At 45.7% G+C, this 18,589-nt stretch overlaps 1 protein-coding gene across 2 annotated transcripts in view; it reads right to left on the reverse strand.

The window, feature by feature from the left end:
• Positions 1–18,589, reverse strand: part of LOC116941679 (uncharacterized) — an 85,802-nt gene that overhangs the window by 6,788 nt on the left and 60,425 nt on the right. Inside the window, exons 4-6 of one of the 2 annotated variants that reach the window (XM_032952993.2) lie at positions 16,725–16,864; positions 14,077–14,261; positions 5,544–5,627 (exon numbers count right to left, since the gene is read on the reverse strand). In XM_032952993.2, coding sequence (XP_032808884.2) covers positions 5,544–5,627; positions 14,077–14,261; positions 16,725–16,864 — 409 coding nt within the window. The remainder of the gene's footprint in view (positions 1–5,543; positions 5,628–14,076; positions 14,262–16,724; positions 16,865–18,589) is intronic. The other variant, XM_032952994.2, reaches the window with a different exon arrangement.

The raw sequence follows: 18,589 nt of genomic DNA on the forward strand, positions 1-18,589 counted from the left end.
GTCACCAAGAAAACAATTGGTAACACACTACGCCGTGAAAGACTGAAATCCTGCAGCGCCCGCAAGGTCCCCCTGCTCAAGAAAGCACATATACATGCCCGTCTGAAGTTTGCCAATGAACATCTGAATGATTCAGAGGACAACTGGGTGAAAGTGTTGTGGTCAGATGAGACCAAAATGGAGCTCTTTGGCATCAACTCAACTCGCCGTGTTTGGAGGAGGAGGAATGCTGCCTATGACCCCAAGAACACCATCCCCACCGTTAAACATGGAGGTGGAAACATTATGCTTTGGGGGTGTTTTTCTGCTAAGGGGACAGGAGAACTTCACCGCATCAAAGGGACGATGGACGGGGCCATGTACCGTCAAATCTTGGGTGAGAACCTCCTTCCCTCAGCCAGGGCATTGAAAATGGGTCGTGGATGGGTATTCCAGCATGACAATGACCCAAAACACACGGCCAAGGCAACAAAGGAGTGGCTCAGGAAGAAGCACATCAAGGTCCTGGAGTAGCCTAGCCAGTCTCCAGACCTTAAAGTCCACAGAACATCTGTGGAGGGAGCTGAAGGTTCGAGTTGCCAAACGTCAGCCTGGAAACCTTAATGACTTGGAGAAGATCTGCAAAGAGGAGTGGGACACAATCCCTCCTGAGATGTGTGCAAACCTGGTGGCCAACTACAAGGAACGTCTGACCTCTGTGATTGCCAACAAGGGTTTTGCCACCAAGTACTAAGTCATGTTTTGCAGAGAGGTCAAATACTTATTTCCCTCATTAAAATGCAAATCAATTGATAACATTTTTGACATGCGTTTTTCTGGATTTTTTTGTTGTTATTCTGTCTCTCACTATTCAAATAAACCTACCATTAAAATTATAGACTGATCATTTATTTGTCAGTGGGTAAACGTACAAAATCAGCAGGGGATCAAATACTTTTTTCCCTCACTGTACAACGAAAAAGAAAACACACACCAGCCACATTTGTGATAGCCAAGGCGAGCATCGCTGTTGTTGTGTTTATGTAATTCCACGTGTCCTTAGAAAAATGGCTTTGGTCCACACGCAGATATGGGCCCACAACGTGCTTCGGGTTAAGCACTCTCTGTTGTGTTCAAATTGCTTGCACTCACTGCCCCGCCCCCCGCCAGCTCATACCTCACCCCATCACTCAGAAGAGTTCGACCTGCGGGAGGTCCGCCACATTCATTATTTATTTATTGTCACACTTTTTTCTCTCTCTCCGCCGCAAAATCCATCCCAATTGTGCTATCGGCGTCGCGTCAAGAGATGAGGAATCCGCTCAGACCTCTCGCAGAGAACTGCAGAAACCCCTTCGTGCCAGCGAATGGAACACGAGGAAGTGGATATCACAGAGCTGCAACTCTGATATCCTTTCAAGCAACCGCTGGTCCAAACGCTGGAGGGCGACACTTTGGAACCCACTCTGCGTATGAGAGTAACGTCCGTCCAACTGATAATTATAATCAAGCCGATATTTTAATTCTCATACGTGGAATTGAGCCAGTTGGAAGTGCAGAACCAAATTGAATGTGATTAAGTTGTTTGGATCGTCAGAATCTGAACATTGATATATACTTGAGGAATATTAAGATCTTTTTCACAGGTGTACAGTAGGGGTGGGTAAAAACGTCACAACAACAAACAATACAAAAACCATGACAGTTGTACAAAGTTCAGGAAAGGTAAACAAATCGCCCAAACGTATAAAACTAAACCATCGCCATCCTACCAGGCAAAGTGCACTGAGGTATTAACCCATATTTCAGAAGCGACCTTGACACAAATGATTAGCTCAACAAAGTGGCTTATGCGGACATTTACAGCAGCAAAAGAATCGAAATAATAATAGTCAATGGTGAACAGGCTGAAGCCATCAAATCGCGACACTTGAGGATCCGGTTGATCTTCCTGGTTCTCTCGGTAAAGTCACGTAGAATGGAAATAAAATAATACAAATAAAACATAATAAAATAAAATTCTCTCGACGTTTCGGCCACAACACAAGTAGCCTACTTCAGGTGAAGGAACAGAACTGTCGGGACGACAGCGCTTCAATGAACGCTGCTAAGATTCGCAGCGTCTTTTAAGCTAGGTGAGAGAAGTAAAGCGCCTTGACAAAGGAGGTTACATATCAAACAGGATAATTTAGCATTGAAATAGCTGTGTTAAAGTTGAGTTCAAAGATAGCATGCCTGCAATTGAACCCAGGACCTCAGCAGTGCCAGCTCATCGCTCTCTCATTTACTAGATGCCAACTCAGCCTGAGAATAACTGCTCAGCGGCTAATCAATTATAATAATAATAATAACTGCCCTTTGGGTTGCATCATCAGGTGAGGGGGCAGCGGTCACACCGGGACCCCAGATTGTTAGGTGAGGGGATTTACGACAAGCAGTTCACCGGCATTGATTCAAGCAAGGCTGACTCTGCTGATGAGACACCGTATGTCAAAGCCGTCTTGAAACAATACTGATGGGTTGTGTAAGAAATGCTTTGTGGTTTTCTTTTTTTACGTTGAGCGACGAATATGTGAAGGGAACGTGTCGTCTGCTTATTTATTTTGTTGATTATCAATAGGCGATGATCAGAGTCACTTTGGCGATGATCAAAGTCACTCCGGTGATGATCAGAGTCACTCCGGCAATGACCAGGGTCACTCCGGCGATGATAAAAGTCACTCTGGTGATGATCAAAGTCACTACGGTGATGGTCAGTCATTCCGGCAATGACCAGGGTCACTCTGGTGATGACCAGAGTCACTCCAGGCTGTACACACCCCATTATAACTTTAGTGGGAAACCAAATAAAATGTGTCTTTTAATTATGAACTCTTCAGCACGCAAATAATAACACAAATAATAAGGTCAGCAAATTGGCAAAGTAGTCACAGTAAAGGTCAGTATTATAAAGAGAGCAGGAATGTCAGACGGTCCACACTGCATGCACTTTCTAGCAAAACACTGCGATATTAAATAATATGACGTCAAAGGTCAACTGGTCATGTTGTTAACACGTTCAATGCCCACATTTTTTGTGCGACCCTCATGACTAATATAAACTAAACAAAAAAATAAACTCTTTTTTATTTTACCAGGTAAGGCCCACTGATCAATACAGCTCTTTTGTTAAAAGCGACCTGACCACAAATGATAGCTCAGTGAAGTGGCTTATCGTGTGGAAACTTATAGCAGCCAAATACTCTAAGCGCATGAACCTAAATGTAGAGGGAAAACCCGTAGGACCCGGAGAAAAATCCACGCCACCACAGTGAGAACACGCAAACGCCAAATATACAGGCATCAGCGTCGGGGCCAAAACCACAACCTCCTGCATACCAGGCGAGGTAGTTAACATCTCACCACCGTGGCGCCCTCTCCTCGGCATTCTAAGGGCCCACTTCCCCTGTGGTAACAAACCTGAAAACCGTGCACTCATTACTTTTGGGCTTCCACTGGTCATTGTGTGACAGGGTCCTTAGACTCGGACTGCAAAGATTTGGGCCGCTTGCAATTCAATGAATGGTCATGATTTGGGAGTCACGATTCAATTCGATAATGTGGTGTCCCTACATTGTGCCGAATGTAGCACATGCAGTGGTTGGCGAGGTCTCGTTAGTCCTTTAAATACAACTGAGGAATTGACAGGACGAATGGTCAGGACGAGACTAAAAGAACACCAAAGGAGTATTAAATACTCCCAAATACAACTGTCGGCAGTGGCAGAACACGCGTGCCAACAAGGGCACTGAATTGATTTTGATGATGTTGAAGTTACGTGCAAAACTAGCTACTACTGGCCACGACTAATTTGAGAATCTATCGAAATTTAGAGAATATAAAAGATCATTTTAACCGTTTGGGTGGCTACAGGCTTAGCGCTGCTTGGAAGCGAATCATCAAATGATATATTGTGTAAAATGCATACCTATACAGGTCACCATACATCAATGGGGATTACCTGTATGCAGATAATAACAGGTACTGCTATTTTATTGTACGCAAACTACAGGAGGTACAAGAACAGTGTGCACCATAATGTACATTTATTACCATATGCATAACACAACCGGCAATGGATACCCATTGTAATTTATATGCATGCATTTACCCCCTTCCCCCCTTCGCACGTGAAGGGCTCGCAAGTGATGTCATCACATCTATCCCTCTATTTAAGGGATGAAACAGGAAGATTTCTCCACAAATCTGGCTGTCGCCTGATGAAGCTAGTTGTAATTACTGGCGAAACGTCGTAATCATATTTTCAATGTTGTGGATTTGCTCTCCAACACACCGGTGTGCTGTACTAGTAACAAATTGGCATGTTCTGTTTACGTGATTAACCTTACTACCGTATTTTCTCGCATATAGCCCACAAACGCATATAACCCGCAGACGCATATACCCCGCAAAAATAGCGTTTTGTGTAAAACTAATTTCAGATAGCCTGCACCTCCATAAATCCCGCAGGGTCTTGTTTTGTTTGTAAAAAGTGGTATACCCCGCGGGTTATATGCGGGAAAATACGGTAATTGGCTGTGTCGGGTGGTGGCGGGTTTAACGACACATTTATATTTACGCGACCTAAGCCAAAAAACCTCTTTTATGGATCACAAAAAATGTATTCCCCCCCATTCACAATTTTACGCGTGTATCGTGGGGTAACCAATCGTCTTGGGCATTGCCGGTTTCAGAGAGGGTGTCCCTGTGTCCTGAAGCTCGTGTGAAAGTCTGCATTTTGTCACAGTCTACGATTGTCTGGCTTCATGCTCACCTCGTGATATAGGAAAAGGCCTGGGCAATCTGAGCAGTGAGCGCCGTTGAGGGGTTGGCTGGAGGAGGAGTAGCTTGGACTTGTTGGCAGTAGGATGCACCAACGTGAGAAATCAAGAGGTCACTCGCTGTGTGCGCATGGGCTAGTGGCCGAGTGGGCGTGGCTGTGTAAAAGTGGGCGTGGCTGACAGTGGGGAGCGGTAGTGTAGCGGTTAGCGCGCTGCGCTACGAACCTGGCGACCCGGGTTCGATTCCCGCTCACGGCCAACACAACTGACGATGATCTGAACCGGTCCTGGGCCTCCTCTAGGTCGACTCAGCCTCAAATGAATACCTGGTGCGATGAGCCACTAGGGAGACAAAGGTGGGCGGGCGTGGTGTTGGCCACCCACTCCCTCGTGTGCCGCGCCGGCCTTTATAGGTGCTCGCTAACAGCACTTGCCCCTACAGTCTGTTAAGGCTATATGGGAGATCTTTGTCTTTGTGGCTGACAGAGAGGCTGCCAGTTCACCATATGTTCTGATTGAGTCTCCCAGAAATGTATGCATGTTGAACTTCTTTCGCACCGTACGTAGCCAACCGCGCTAACCGAAGGCGCGGGGGAAGGACACCAAATGTGGTATCCTTAAAGTATTTCTTGAAGTCGACATACATTTAACTAACCGAAACGATGACCATTACACACCTGCTTAGGGTAAAGGTACCAAGGCAGGCGCGTGTTTGAGAACGTATTGGATGAGAGCAATGTTCACCTTCGACTGTGACTCCCTGCTCCTTGGGGGTGAGACCCAGCTCCAAACACTGCTCGCCATGCAGCTTTGATTTGATATGTTTCACTAGGTGTCCATTGGGAAACATAAAACAACAGGACAAAAATGTAAATACAATAAGTTTACCAGGTTCCTAATTCACTATGTAATTATCCAAGCGTCATTCATTTGTATTTTCTACACATCTTCGAATGAATGCAATTGAATGCAGTGAATATGTTTTAATTATAAGCGGCGTGTGATGAAGTCTACCCAATTACATTTATAATCACTGATAACCAGTAAAACAATGCTTACAAATAAAAAAAAAGCTCTACTGTAAAACAGTAAATTATTCAACATATTTGTTTATATTATTTGAATTTCAAACTTATTATTAAAAACCCAGCAACATAAATCCTACCGTGATCATTTCTATGACAATCAGCTAAATTAGGACTACAATTTGGAACCTGTTTCTCTAAACACACAGGCCCTCATTCCCATCGTTGTTGGTGTTAACCAACTGCCACCAGAAATGGGAATAGACCCATTTTGCTCTGCCCATAAAGCGCCCTCACCGATTGTTTTATTGGGAACAAATTCATGGCGTTCGCAGGCAATTTTGCTGATGAATGCACGAACATCGTTTCCAAGCTGTGTTTACAGGGTCCTTCTCGATTCACTAATTTAACAAAAAAGAAGAAAAAACAACTGCCGCTGAAACACTTATGTCAGCCACGACAAAAAAATCCAGCATTCACCACTAAGTGGCGGTGACGTCGCCACGGCGTTTGTACCAGGCTATGTGCACTTTAAGGCCACCTGAAGTGTCAAACGCCCGCTTGCAGGAGGTCACGGGACAGACCCGGGTGCCACGGATTGACTGACTGAGATGACTGGCAAATGCACCACCTGTTGCCCCTACTGTGGCCATTTTCACACAGCCACGGCCCACTCGGCCACGAGCCCTCTCATCGAATTCAGGTCCTACGAGCAGAACGGAGCAGAAACAACAATGACCAGCCTCGAATTCATGAATCTCACCCGTGGCCACAGCATGCCACACGCCCTCTCACCTGGTAGAGCTTCTTCAAGAGCACTTTTTTTCTCGAGAGCCACGCTCTGAACAATGTCCCCCGGGTCATACCCTCTTCCCCCAGTGTACTAACCCCGCAATCGCGGTTCCCGAAAACAAAGCCGAGAATTTCGATGTCTTTCTTATCTCTGCTCGTGTCTCCCAAAATGTGGGATTATTAGCGAACGATTTGGGCAAACATCGTGCACCCGTGGGAGTTCGACCGACATAGCAGCGCCCGCTCCCGGTTGACAAGACCACGGGAATCATTGCGAGATGATTTATTTCTTTGTCCTCCTCTTGTCGGTGAGCACGGCTAATAAAGATTGGAGTGCCGTGGAGAGAGTTATGGCCCAACGAAGGCCCGCGGCGCGCCGTTTGCACCACGTGGGTAAAGACGAAGACAAACATCTCCCGCGTAGCCTTAACAGGCTGATGGGGCAAGTGCTGTTTAGCGAGCAGCACCTATGAAGGGCGGCAGGGAACACGAGGCGCTGGGGTGGCCAGCACCACGCCCGATCGCCTTTTGTCTCCCCAGTGGCGATTTTTGTTTTTGTTTACACTCCACCGCATCCGGTACTCATTTGAGGCCGTGTCGACCTAGGGGAGTTCCAGGACCGGTTCAGATAATCGTCACAGGGTTTTGGTGTCCGCTCCCCCGCTCCTCATGTGTTCCCCCTGCCTTTCCAGGTGGAGTGAATCTTCCATGCAGAGTCGACTCCGCGCCGAGACGGCGCGTGCGTGCTGCGCGCGTGGCCGAGCCTCGCGCTCGCCACTCTCAGCGCCGCCTCGCGAGACCACGCCGCGCGCCTCTGAAGCTCGCAATGCTTCGTCCTCAATTTCACACGCCCTGCCTCGCATCATTCGCTCGGCCGCACGTGTGGAAACGTCCATTGCGTTTTACGTCCTGAACAATATATACCAGTCAGTGGAAACGGCTCTCAGATCTCGATAAAGGCCTGTTAGTTGAAACATTGACTTGTGCTCCTCTAGATCAGTGGAAGTGGCCGTATTCTACTTTCTTTTCTTTAAATAACCATTTCATAGAATTGTGTTCACTGCATACCGTACATATTCGCAAACTGCGTCACGGCGACCTGCAGTTATCTACTGCGAATCTGAAATACTCGCGATGGGAGCTCTGACTCATTCTTTACATAATGTCCAATTTATTTTACACGCCGTGCATTTGCATCTTAATAGAGAACAAGTGTAAAGAAGTGTTGTAAACACGGCTCGTGCACTCAACGCAGCCGACGTTGCTCGTCCTAGCCCTATCGCGACCAAGCTCTTCAAAAGCGTTGCTCCCTTATTTTGCATCATTCAGCCGGCGGTCACAGGGCCACAACACACGGCGTGCTACGCATTGCTCCGCCTGTGTGGCCTCCCGTTCATCCGCTCGCGTGCCACAGCGCTCGCTAATTGCCAATGCTTCACCCAGCTCCTCGTGCCTGCAAATTCACCCAGGGCTTTCCACGCTCACAGATTGCAGAATTATTATTTTTTCTACACTGCGGAGTGTTGCAACGGCGGTACGCGCGCGAGCGTCCAGGGTCGAAAGGGGAAAACGTCAAAATGTTTGCTCTAACGTTGCTGTGCGGCTCGTAATTTGGTCCGGTTTTCGTCGCTGCACGGAACGATCCACCCGACCGGCAACTCAACGAATCGTCACTATTTATAGTCACGATTCTTCTGCTCAAAAGACAATAATACCTACATTTTTTTTGTCCTGTGTTTAACATCTCATTTGTACTATCATTATTTACGTCAATCTTGTGTAGGTTTATTTTTACTCCTTTGGAACATCGTTTAATTTTCATGCTATTTGCAGAAGTCACGAATGCAGTTAATTGATGCTGCCGTGCTGTCACGGTTAGTACGCTGCGCTTGCAATTCAGACATCGCCGGTTCGACCCACTTGCTTGGAAGTTTAAACAATGGAATTTTAACCCCCCCCCCCCCGCCGCCTCTCACCACTCAGCAGTACAATGGGTATACCACAGTGGATCGGCTCTGGTCGTGTGTGATGGGGCAAAGTGTGAGTACTCTCACCTATTACAAGATCTCTAGTCAGCGTGGAAGAGTAGGCCAAATATTCCCTTTAGAGGGCTCTGTAGAGCTCCCTCTAGCGCAGGCCCTTCTGTTCACACTGGCGTTAGCAAGCGAGCAACTCTAAGAGTAATTGACCATCGTGCGCACGGCACGATTCGATGCCACTAACGTGATTTAAGTAATGTATTAGTTGACTGATAGCTGAATTAATGTCTAGCAGTCCTATGGACAGGGTTAGTTGCTGTTGCTCGCACTACCCGAGTTGTGTGTTGTACTCTATAATACACCAACCTCATCCACAATAGGTTTTAATGATTTTCTCCAGCAATGCCAGGGGGTGAGTTAAATCTGGACCGACTTGAGCAATAATGCTGCTTTATATTTTTTATTATTTTATTGTTTCCCTTCTACGTGACTTTACCGAAAGAACCAATAATATTAATCCCTGCAGTCACGAAAGCTTTAAATCAGATAAATACTTATCTTGTGAGCCTCTGATCTATGGACGTCCACATCGTCATGCAGAGGGATTGATAACACTATGTAACACGATTTTTGTTCCTGGGTACTAAGTGATATTTTCTAATTGTTGATGCCTCAAATGTATAGAAAATGGCTATTATTATTCCCCACAAACTTTGCTTTTGTTACCAGGACTTTACGTGAAGGAATGACACAAATGCACACCACGTTTTCTCATTGAAAATAGGTAAATTTCAAAATATCACTGTCCTGGTCACAAAAGCAAAGTTTGTGGGGAATAATAGCCATTTTCTGTACTTTGAGGCATAAGCAATTAGGAACTAACACTTACGACCTAGGAACAAAAAAACTATTTTTGTTACACAGTGTAATGTTCGGCCATGTATTTTTTAACGATAACGAAAAATAATAATTGGTCTTTGTTCCCAATTTAATTGAATTGTGCTATCACCATCTTGTCATAAGATGAATCATCCATTTGTAAACGGGACAACTCATGTGCCGGAGAATAACTGCGGAATACGTTTTCCACTTGATTTCTAAAAAAATCATTCAAGTTGGCCGTTTTATCCTTTAAAGATAGTTCAGGTTCCTACTTTCCCATACAGTCTGCCACTCCGCTGCAGGGGAAACAATGTTCATCACATTGCAAGCCAACCCAATATATTCAACATTCAATGCTGAATTCAGCCGAATTATGTGCCAAACCAATGATGGCGTGATAGGGGTTTTGTGCAGTTGTTTTTGGTGAACGGGCTGAGACCATCAGCTCGCTATATATGGGCGCCCTTTCAAACTATGGGCGGCTAACATCTGGAGTTGAACTCCACACCCCATTGATGCCAACTCAGCTTTCTGGTCCCTCAACCCCAAGTGTATTAAAAAAACACACATCTTTTTAATCTATTACAACCTAAGTTGTGCTTTCAGAACCATCTGATTAAAAAAATGTACGTGATATGTCTAATCATATATATCCTCAGAGTTGGATTAGGCTGCATTCGGTGAGAACTGATTTCATATGATGTTTTATAAAGCCACTGTTGGCTCAGCTAATATATATGACTTACCCCCATGGATAACTTGGTGTAAACTTGTGTGAATGACAGCAATAATTTACCAAGCCCTTAAAGTTACTGACTCGTTGCTCAGACATGGCCATTATAAACCGGAATGGTAGGTTTTCAACTAGGATTTCAGTATTGTCTTACCTTAATCCTGGTTTTACCAAGAAATATCATCCCGGCTCCGAATCAATACTTAGTGAACCCATTCCACTGCGACAGCACAGAACACAGAACTAACTATGCTCATTAAATGTAGTTAACTTTAACTTTTAACACTCATATAGGCATTCCCTCCATGTGATGGGAGCGCGGGGCCACCCATGCCACTCCCAATTTCTGATTTAAAAAAAGATCTCTCTTTTAGAAGCCATTCATTACAAACGAATAGATCCACAGGTGTTTTTTTTTCACTGAACATGAAAGAGAAACAGTGAATCGAGCAACTTTAAATGCTGTCAAGTGTCGTTGAGCCACTTTAGGTACAGCCGGCATGATGCAATTCAAACAGGAAAAGCCACGCGATGCATTCAGCAACTCTGCTGTGAAAGCATTGATTCAGAATATTTGCAAGCCCGATGCAAAATGAATACTTAATTGCCCTAATCGGTATTTTTAGGGCCTCAAAGTGGGTGAGCAGAGCGAGTAGTAAGGGCAACAAACTAATTTAATCTGCCGTCACATTTTTATGAAGAGGCCCTCTATCAACGCCCCGAATTACGAATAGAGCATTTAACTGGCTTTCATATTTTGAGGGGTTTTTATTTATTCATGTGATTTATATATCCTCAATTTCCAAGGAAAAATGTACATTCCCCCGTCGACCGGCTGAGTATTTTAATTTGCTCACCATAGGCCCAAATCGTTTTTCTTACTGCGAACATTGCGGAAAATGCGTGACGATGCTGTACGGCCCTGACCTATTCACACTGAACCATATTCGGACAAGCCAAGGTCAAACCACAGAATTTCAATCATTTTTGGGTTAGTGGAACAAGAGAGCACCTCGTATCGATTTTCTTGTTTATTAAAAGTGAAGCACATAGCGGCTGCCCCCTGTGTCCTTCCCAAGGATACACCTATAAGTGTACAATCTCCACTACCACGTGAATCAAAAGTCCGTGGGTGGTTTGATTTTACTTTTTACAACAGATATTTGTCCTCGTGAATATTAGCGTGGGGAGCGGTGGCGCAGTGGTTAGCACACTTTAACCAGGCCACTTGAATTAAATTCCTTGCCAGGGCTAGTGTCAGTGACGAATGATATCTGAGCCAGTTCTGAAATCCTCGATCAGCAACACAGAGTGGTGAGGTATGGCCAAAAAACTCACATGATCAAGGTAGTGTGGGGAGGTCTTCATCTTGTATTGAACTGACAAATGGCTGAAAATTATAATTATTTTGCACTGTCATTAGAAAAAAATATTGTACAAAAATATTTGACGTGGACAGTCTAGTGCCCATAAGGACCCTCTACAATTCCTCAATAAAGCAATTGCTTAATGGATTCGCATTATAAAAAAATATATATTCCTTGTACTTCAATGTCAAAGGGTGCCCATTCAAGTTCAGCAGCAACTTCCATTGACACATGCCATTACACGGGCACTCCCACACATACTCACATTTTGGCAGTGTTTTTTTTTGCTTGAGGCATTCCAAAACATATATTTATTCCACTTGCTACATTTTCCTGCTGCATTCTGGTAAAAAAAAAGTGAAGGGAGGCACAATCCAATGCATTGGCTTGGCATGGTTGGCACGGGCACTCGGCACAAGGAATGAAACGGTGCCCTCTGTCAAATTCCCCACCACCCCCCCCCCCTCCCCTCTACATAGCCCAGCATCTGCGCCCATCCATCCCGCGAGCCTGGGAGCAGTTGCACCGCCTGCACACTCTCGACAGCGACGCCACTGGCCCGATGTCCCTGCCAATTCAGATCACCGGTGCCATCAAGCACGCAGCGCGACGAGCTGCGCCTCGTAAATTTTGATCAATCGGGGATACCTGACCTTTGCAGGGATGTCGCTGGTGAGTTCCCGCGAGGACAACGCGTACGGCCAGATTGTGCCAATGTGCGGTAAAAATGATCTCTTCTAAAAATAAAAATAAATGTTGTTATTTTTCCCACCCCCCCCACCCCCCAAATTTATCCCAATTGTGCTATCAGTTTAACACGTAGGCTTTCGCGACCAATATTATTCGTATATAAATGTTTTTGGGTTAGATCGCGTTATTTATAAATGTGTCGTAACCCTCCACCACCCGACACGGCCAATCAGCAAAAAAGTGTCACGTTGACAAAAGACAAATAGTTCACTACTTTAGCCCACCGGTGTGTTGAAGAGTGAATCCACAACATTTACAGTTTGAGTACGACGTTTTGCTGGAAATTACATCCAGCATCATCGGGCAATTCCCCAGAATGGTAAAGCCCTCACTTGCTCCCGGTCTTAAATAGAGCAGCAGGGTGACATCATCATTTAACTCATTTCAGGTGCAGTGATTTGAGGCAGAGGGGATATTGTAATTATATAATCGATTGGTAATCAGTCAATGGTTATGATTAGTAATGAGTTGTAGATTAGTAATTAGTTGTAATGTGTTATTGTGATTATATGCTACGTTAGTAATCCGTTAATTAGTATGTATTTCCCCTATAAGGAATCGTAATATGTATTATTTAATAATACGCTTCCAAGCCGCACTGTGCTATCAGCATCACGTCACATGAAGATGTATTCCCTCCTCAGAGCAGTGTGACCCTTCATGTTGGAAAATCCCTCCAAGTGACCTCTGCTCCACACGCTGTAAAGAGCAGCAATTCCCATCCACTCTGTGTATGAGAGTAAGGTTCATCACATGGCAGGCAAAACCAATATTAACATTTTCAACGCTGTAATTTAGCCAAATAAGTACGGAACCAAATGTAAAACCTTTTTTGGCACGGTCTAAAGTGCTCAGGCTGATTCCATCAACTCATTAAACTTGAGGATCCGGTTGAGCCAAAGGAACTTGCCTGAAATTGAACGCAGAACCTCAGCGGTGCCAGATTTATGCTCTGACCTTCAAACCACCTGGCCATCTTCAATGACATGCCCCCTTGGGTGACCCAGGTAACAGGGGACTGGACCAGTGAACTGGGGCTCAGACAGGATTATCTGTAGGCTGAAGTTGTCAGGATTGTCAGGCTTCAGAGGAAGTCTGGGGAGTGGCAATGTATCCATTTGTCCTGCTCTCACGAAAATGCATAGAATCGTGTGTATGAGAACTGATGAGTGCTCATAGAGGAGTGACGCTCACAACAACAAGCAGAACGCAGGTCGGGGAGCACAGTTTTGCAATCTGCCAGCCATCTCAGTCAGTCAACCCGTGGCACCTGGGCTTCTCCCGTGACCTCCTGCCAGTGGGGCTTACGACACTTCACTTGGCCTCAAAGTGCACCTCGTAAGACACATGCCCCGTGGTGACGTCGCCACCACTTAGCGGTGAAAGGTAGTTGTTGTTGTTGTAGTTGTTGTTGCTCATTTCAAGTTCAGCAGCGATTTCCGTCGACATGCAGAGATCGCTATCCGTGGTGCTAACGCTTAAAAATAAATAAATACAAACCGCCACTTCTTCAAATGTTCTTGCCGTTGGTTTTCACACCTGATGATGACTGTTTGTGTTACAGTCGAAACGTCGTGAGAATTTGAATGTTTTATATATATTTAATTATTTTATTGCTTCCCTTCAACGTGACTTTACCGAAAGAACCAAGAATATCCAGAGATCAGTCGGCGGTAGATGTGGTGACTCCAGACCTGCCCGGCGCACCAGTTGCGGTTCTCCCAGCATCTTCGCTGTGATGCGTCTCACCGTTGCCTTTGAAGGAGACGCCACACACGTGGCAGTGGTGGGACCGGGGGCACTGCAGGGAGACCGACCGCTCGCGCAGGGCTCCGGGCTCCTGGCAATGCCCGCTGGAGTCGTCGCCGCCGCCGCCGCCCGGCCTCTCGCAGCCGTGGTCCCGCGGGAAACCGCGCTGCTCTGACGGAGGCAACCTGCAGCAGCGTGGGAGCAGAAGAACCACGTCAACTTAAACACAAAACTAAGAGATGGGCCACCATTGGACGAGGTTGATTTCGACAAGGTCGGCTGCGCCGTACGCGACCTCGGCATTGGCGTGACCCTGACGTCGATCAACCACTCGGCCGATGCCGGGACTGCTCTTTATCACAAAGCAGTGGTCGGCGTCGACGCAGGTGATTAGCAAAATGAGGCCTACCATCAAGGTGACCCTGCGCTTTCGTTTAGTTTGCCTTCTGGTTTGACTTCCCCCCCCATCTCGGCTGAAGCTATGTGGGCCATCAGAGTTGAGTGTTGGGATCGTATTAATTTAATATTGATTTTTTTTTACGTGACCTAGAACGCATTCCTTCATTGCCATTCTAGATATATAATATACACACGACCTGGCCACTGGTATTGATGCCATATGGTCGCTTACATAAGTGCTTCCAACCTTAGTTGTCAAGCATTACGTATTTTAACCGCCACAATGTTTATCCTTTAAATGGTATGCACAGAGACACAAATACCCGATGCTTTCTGAAATTGTCCTACAGTGTTTGCTCAATATACATATTGTCTCAAGCCAAGGCTTTACAGAAAATATCATAATATAATAGAAAAATAAGTATATGTTGCTCAATAAAAAATATATAAGGAATGCATCTATCACTCCGATTAGCATTGTTGGCTATGTACGGTGCGAAAGAAGTTCAACGTACATACATACAACGAAAGGGATTTATAGAAAAAATGTTTCCAGCGTTATTCATTTAAGTGGACAAACTCTGTAGCAATTTCACCTTGCTTAGTCTCATCAGCATAGTGCGGCTTGTCAACCAATGCCGCCGAGCTGCTTAAGACTCCAAGAACACAGCAGGGACCATTCAGCACAGTTGGAGCAACACTGTACAAAATGTATGCACGTTGTGTCGAATTGTGGATAATATAATTGGAACGTAAAAAGATAGACAAGGATTACGTTCGCTCGGCTAAACAGAACATTGGGCCAATGTTTTCCAGCAACATTTGTGTTTTAAAAAAATGTTTTGCTTAAAAGTTTGGTCCATTAACAACTGCCGCTGGATTTTTATTTTCTCCCAATGAGTCCATTGCCAAAATGTTACCTCATGCTTACATGGGGAAATAGACCCATGCTTGTTCATTCTTGTTTTATTTCCTACGAACTTCCACGGCAGAATTTAATTCATTTTATATGAACGTAAACACACACTTTGGGGAGGTGAAGGTGCAGCCTATGAGGGTCACCATGGCCGTGTCGGAGTCTCATTGGCTGATCGGACGGCCAATCCTCCTGGATTTGCACTCCCTCAGCGATAGCGGACGACCGTCGTGAACCCCGCGTCAGAACATCACAATGCAGGCCCAAGGTCACTCCAGTGTGAGTGTGGTCAACAGCTTCAAACAGCTTTGACGTAATGGTGTCCGCATAAGATAGCGCGTCACGCGGTCTCGAATGTGCTTGCTCGCGCGACCGCTGCAGTTGTATGCTGCTGGCTTGTTTGACAGGCGTGGGGAAATGTCGTGTAACCCAGCACCATTGTTTCACCGGCCGTGCCTGGAGATCGAGCAGGCACCATGGCAGCATTGTGTGTGTGTGTGTGAATTTGGTGTAGGTAAGGGAGAGATGGAGAGAGACACTGTACTTGGTTCACTGTTATTTGGGCTTGTTTTTTTTTTACATTTTCAGTGTACAATTATAAGAACACGTAGGCCTTTTAAAAGATGTTATGCTGTTTTTCGGAATATTTTTTTAAATGTAATATAATATGCATTTCTAAATCTAACAGCAAGGGAGGGTTACTGCCTTTGGGTGTTACCTTCCATTGGTCATTACAAGCACCGCTCGCTATAAAAGTACCTTAGAAAATAATAAAATGGCCAATGGGAATATTTAACATGCGATGTTTAGCATGAAAACTATATTAAAAAAAAGACTACAGCACACTTGTAGAATTGTAGACAGAATGTTGGTGCCAATTGAACATCGGCTGGATATCTGTGAAAAAGAGCTTTATAGCTCATCGGATTCCTCCACTATAAATACATATTCTGATTGATGTGTGCCACTGTTCAATAATACTATCACACCTCCGATTAGCACGGTGGCCTGCGTATGGTGCAAACGAAGTTGAAACAGCCATACATACAACTTTTACATGCAAACGCCCTATTATAGAGGTAAATGCGTGCCACCAGTGGTGTAGCATGGCTGGCATTGGGCCCTGAATAAGCTTCGGCTCAACAAGGCAAATGGAGCGAAACGCTGGGACATCAACCCGAGCGACACCTTGGCACAACCCGAGAACACGTCGGACAGGGAGACAATCGCTCGTCACAACCGTCCGATTGGCAAGGCTGGCTAAGTACGGTGCGAAAGAAGTTCAATGTGCACGCACGCACGCGCGTGCACGGGCGCGCATCGCGGTACCAACCCATCATCGAACGCGGCCCGAGCGGGCTCGCAATCTCGCGACGGAGCCTCTCCAGGAAGCGTGACCTCGACCCCGGACCCCGGCGCCCGCTCCGTGCAAGCCTGCACGTCCCCCATCTTGACCTTCATCTCTGAGCGTGGCTGAAAAATAAAATAAGGATTAATTTTAATTAGTTTGCCTTGCTCCTCAAGATAACGATGTAAGAACGTGACACACCACGTTTATAGGCAAGTGTCCTTAATACGTCAAACCGTTCTAAATATTAATTTCTGTGACAACTTGCTATAATTCTTCACGCTTGCATTTGGCAGAATGTCTTTTCACCTACCACTTACATCTCTCATCATATTCCACACGGCATTGGGTACTCATTTGCCCGTATTTGATATGCTGCTCACACCCATACTTGAAAATGCCTAATATCACAATTACACATACATATTCCATTCCCTTTTGTGAATTAATATGGTATCTGGTGTAAAGGACATCTTTCTCTCCAAAGGACATACAATATCGATTTAGCCTTATACAGAAAAAGGCTTCTGTAGAAAGCACTCCATTAATTTCAACTTTGTCATGCTTTACATTTTAATACAGTTCTTTTCGCGTGATGTTATTATCAGCGTTTTTTCTTTCTCCGTCTCATTTTAATCTGCGCGTGTGTTCCAGCAGTACAACACCCCAGGGCAGCAGAGTTTGAACCAAAATCCTCTATTCTATTGCCTACGACCAAATCACTTGTAAAATGCATCTGATATCGTTTTGGGTCTCAAACCCTCTGCGACGGGTCGTGACGGGCACTGCAAGATCCGAACGTGTCCGTCCAGTGCTCGCCGAGCTGCATTGGATTTCGGTGGCCGAACGAATACATTGTGAGGTCGCACTCATTGCACGCGAATTGCTTGCCACAAAATGAACCGAGGTACCTTGCTGATCTCAAGGAGCACAAACCATCACGCGAGCTCCGGTCTTCCTCGAAGCGGCGTTTGGCTCGCCATCGAACAAGGACGGTCACCGCATCGCGTGCCACTGGAGCTATGCACTTGTAAATAATGTAGATTAATAACTCATTTCTTTACAACTGCTTTTTGGTGCTTAGTCTGTTGTCCTTCCCCCGCACCTTTGATTAGCGCGGTTGACTACTACATGCTACGACTTCCCAGGTGTTATGGGCGTGGGGTTTCGAGGTGTGGGCAGGAGCTGGCAGCGATTAGCGTTACCCCTCTTACCCCCTTGTATACAACTTGTTGACCTTCTCCGGGTCCTCCAGTTTCTCCCCACGTGAAGCCAACCACTTGGACAACAACATACCAATGTTGCCCAGGAACCTCCTGAAAAGGTGCTGAGACTAGGTCATCAGCTACTGTTCATGGGAAATGTTATTTCCAGTACGTCAATGGTACGGTTGATATGTTTAATAAATTAGAGCAAGTAAGCATGCACGTACAGCATATGCTGTATGTATTTGTGATAAACCTATGACCAAATCAATCAGAATGCTCTCCGACACCCGTCAAATCCCAGAAGCTAAGCAGGCTTTTGAGCCTGCATTGTGCCTGGAAGGGTGCCCACTTTGCGTGCAGCAGGTTGTGTACGTTCCCGCAGGGCTGCGTTGTCAACAGAGGGCAGTGCAACAAAGTCCATTGTACTGTGCTATGCTCCGCACCACTGACCAGCGTGCTGAAGATTTGTCAAATGACCCCCGCGAACCGGATTGACGTGCACACGATGAACGTGGATGCTCAACTCTGCACGTGTATACGAACACCGCACTTAACGCACATTCATTTGGCGCGTGTTTTATTCCCGCACGTACACACCACGCTTATATTAGGTTTGTAATGTAACAACGTACTTTATATTTG

Source organism: Petromyzon marinus, chromosome 12, assembly GCF_048934315.1.
Source record: "Petromyzon marinus isolate PM22_M1 ecotype Great Lakes invasive population chromosome 12, UKy_Petmar_22M1.pri1.0, whole genome shotgun sequence".
Taxonomy (NCBI): domain Eukaryota; kingdom Metazoa; phylum Chordata; class Hyperoartia; order Petromyzontiformes; family Petromyzontidae; genus Petromyzon; species Petromyzon marinus.